The 2,958-nt window shown below is 35.9% G+C and overlaps 1 protein-coding gene across 1 annotated transcript; it reads right to left on the bottom strand.

Moving 5' to 3' along the window:
• LOC109725281 lies at positions 880-1,354 on the bottom strand. The gene has a single exon (XM_020254404.1). It carries the CDS (start codon positions 1,321-1,323, stop codon positions 895-897), a length of 429 nt encoding a protein of 142 aa, XP_020109993.1. The 5' UTR covers positions 1,324-1,354; the 3' UTR covers positions 880-894.

The following is a 2,958-nucleotide window of genomic DNA, read 5'->3' as shown; positions in this document are numbered from 1 at the left end:
AGTAGGACTTGTTGAAACACTAAGTTTTAGCTATATGTTTAGGCAGAAAAGTGAAGTAACAAGTATGATCTGGGAATAACCTATGCACTTCTACATGAACAAATGAAGGGCCTATTAGATGCATGAATATCTTGTTCGCCACATCTCCGTCGTTTACTCGAGCAGGCAGTAAGTATAGATACGAGGCATGGAAAGGCATACCCTATTCAGCCCCTGAGTCATTTTCTTGGAATAAGATAAATCATCTTGTAGGTAAAATATACTATCCCAATAAATTATGGCTACCCAGACCTTGCAAGGGATTAAAAAACAAACTACTAGCTTGCAATTAGAAAGGAAGATCCTCATAGAGCACAGTTATCACTGGACAACTTATCCCAACATCCAAACAAGCCTTATGCATGAATATCTTGTTAAGCATATCTCTTTTGTTTACTCGCAAAGATCGCACCAATTGGCAGATTAGAAGTATGAATTGATAACGACAACAGCATACTACATTCAGTCTCAAAGTCCAAAGATAAATCACACTAGTTTTGAACCACCTTATGATTGTTCCCCTTTAAAATTTGGGTGCGTCGTTTGTTCTAAGGCACCCGAGTAGATCATGTCACATGATTCATAGAACTGCAATCTCGTTGAAGTAAGCAGTGCGCAGTAATAAAATAGCTCAAATTTTCCTTTTTTTAAGCTTTACTATAATAAAATTAAAACTTGTAGGCCAGATTCGGATGCATGAACAAGTTATTCAGCAAGCATGTTGCATTTGGCAGGTGAGGAGACCGAATTCGATTTCAAGTCATATTTTCGGAATAGTGAAATATGCTATCCTGCCGAATCACGGACGACGCCAAAACCTCCTATGGAGCAAAAGATCAAACACCCTGCGTCCAATCACACATGAGTCATTGGATAACTTATTCCGGCGTTCAGAAACGAGTGGAGAAGCGTACCGTTGAGGACGGCGAGGTCGAGGGTGTCGACGTCGAAGCCGGCGAGGAAGTAGTGGTGGTAGAAGTGGCCCGGGGCGTCGACGTGGGTGCCGGTGTGGGTGGGGAGCTTGAGCTCGGAGAAGTTGGCGAGGGAACCGTTGGCCATGGCGCGGCGGAGCCAGAGGAAGCGGCCGATGCCGCGCGCCGACTCCCACTCGGGCATGTCCGGACGGTACGCGTGGCTGATGTCCACGATGCGCCCGCCGCCGTACTCCTCGCGGCGGAGGGGCGCTGGATCGTCGGCGAAGGCAGGGTGGGATGGAGCCGCGCGGAGGGGCGTCGGAGTTACGACGACGACGACGACGACGATGAGTACGATGGTCCCCGCCATGGTGCACGGTCAAAAGAGGGAGTGAGAGGTAACAAAGGAGTGGGTATATAATCGGGTGAACTTCAGGGTGCATTTGGTTCGCATTATGAAAGATTATTAGGAATAAAAGATATCCGAGAATTTTATTTCTATTCATTTTATTACTAAGAATATAAAATTTCTGTGTTTAGTTCGCACGGTAATATTAATTAGCCATATTATTTAATATTACAAAAAATATATAATTAATTAATTAGTTAATTAATTTAATTTTAAATAATGTTACCAAAAGTTTCAATATTTTTTTAGAAAAAAGGGAGAGAGAGTATAAGTTAGAGAGAGAGCATAATTAAAAAAATAAAAAGAAAAATATAGTCGAAATTAGAGGGAGTGAGAGAGTTGAAATTTTAGAGAGAGAGAGAGAGAAAGCTTATTTTAGAGAGGGAAAAAAAAGTTGAATTTTAGAGAGAAAAATAAGTTTAGAGAGAGATATAAGATTAGAGTGTAAAGAAAAATAATATCAATTAGCCGGCGGGTAGGAAGAAAGAAAAAGATTAGATATATTATGATTGCCCCAATCCATTAATATGAAGATACCTACCCTCCCTCAAGGGAATGAGATTAGTACTTTAGGATGAATCTTATTTCCAAGTGAATCCAATATTACCAACTAAATTATTTAGTGCGTTTAGCCAAACACCGTCATATTTTTTTATTCCCATCGGATTACTAGGAATCTTTAAAAGATAGCGCGAACCAAACGCACCCTCATGTTGCCAAGCTGCCCTAGATACGAACCACGAAGTAGTTCCAATTCAAACCCGAACAAAATAAATTTAGCTAAATTGATATATAGTTTTGAAATAAATACCCAATAAAAATATGATAGGTTTGGATTTGAATATAGATTTTGAATTGTATCGCGATCTGAATCTGAATATTATTTACGTTATATATATATAATATATATATATATATATAATATATATATATATATATATATATAGATATAATATTAATTATAATTGAATGTTATGTTTGAAATTTTTATTTAAATTTAAATTTAATATAAATTAATTTTTGAAATGTTAAAAGATAATAATTGTTTCGGTTTAACTTTGGGCTCAGATTTTGGATTTTGGTTCCGTTGAATTTTTAAAAATCGTTGGATTCGAATTCAGTCGTTCAGATTCAAGTTTAGAGTCGGATTCGAATTCAAGTTTTTAAAAATTCGCCGTCCGTTCTAATTCACCCGTTGACATCTCTACACTTACGTATTAGTCACATTGAATTTGGGAATACGGACAAGATCATATTATTATTAATATTAATGATATAAAAATTTTAAATAAAAAAATATAATAAAATTATCTTTTTAATTAATCATAGATGGAATGGATAACATTTTAAAGAGAAAAAAAAAAATTAATTGATTAGACCGACGGACCGCACCACATAAGATATATGCATGTTGCACATTAGATATTTTTAATGAGGTTTTGGAGTTTGGAATTACCTGTCACGAATTAATTTTATTTTTATAATTTTTAACATTTAATATTAAAAATTTAAAATTAAATTTAGAAAAAAGGAAATAATTATTGACGAAAGGCCAAAAGCAAATATGAAGTAATTTTATAATCGTCAACCGAAATA

Source organism: Ananas comosus, linkage group 19 (assembly GCF_001540865.1).
Source record: "Ananas comosus cultivar F153 linkage group 19, ASM154086v1, whole genome shotgun sequence".
Classification (NCBI taxonomy): Eukaryota; Viridiplantae; Streptophyta; class Magnoliopsida; order Poales; family Bromeliaceae; genus Ananas; species Ananas comosus.
This window is presented reverse-complemented; position numbering and strand designations above follow the sequence as displayed.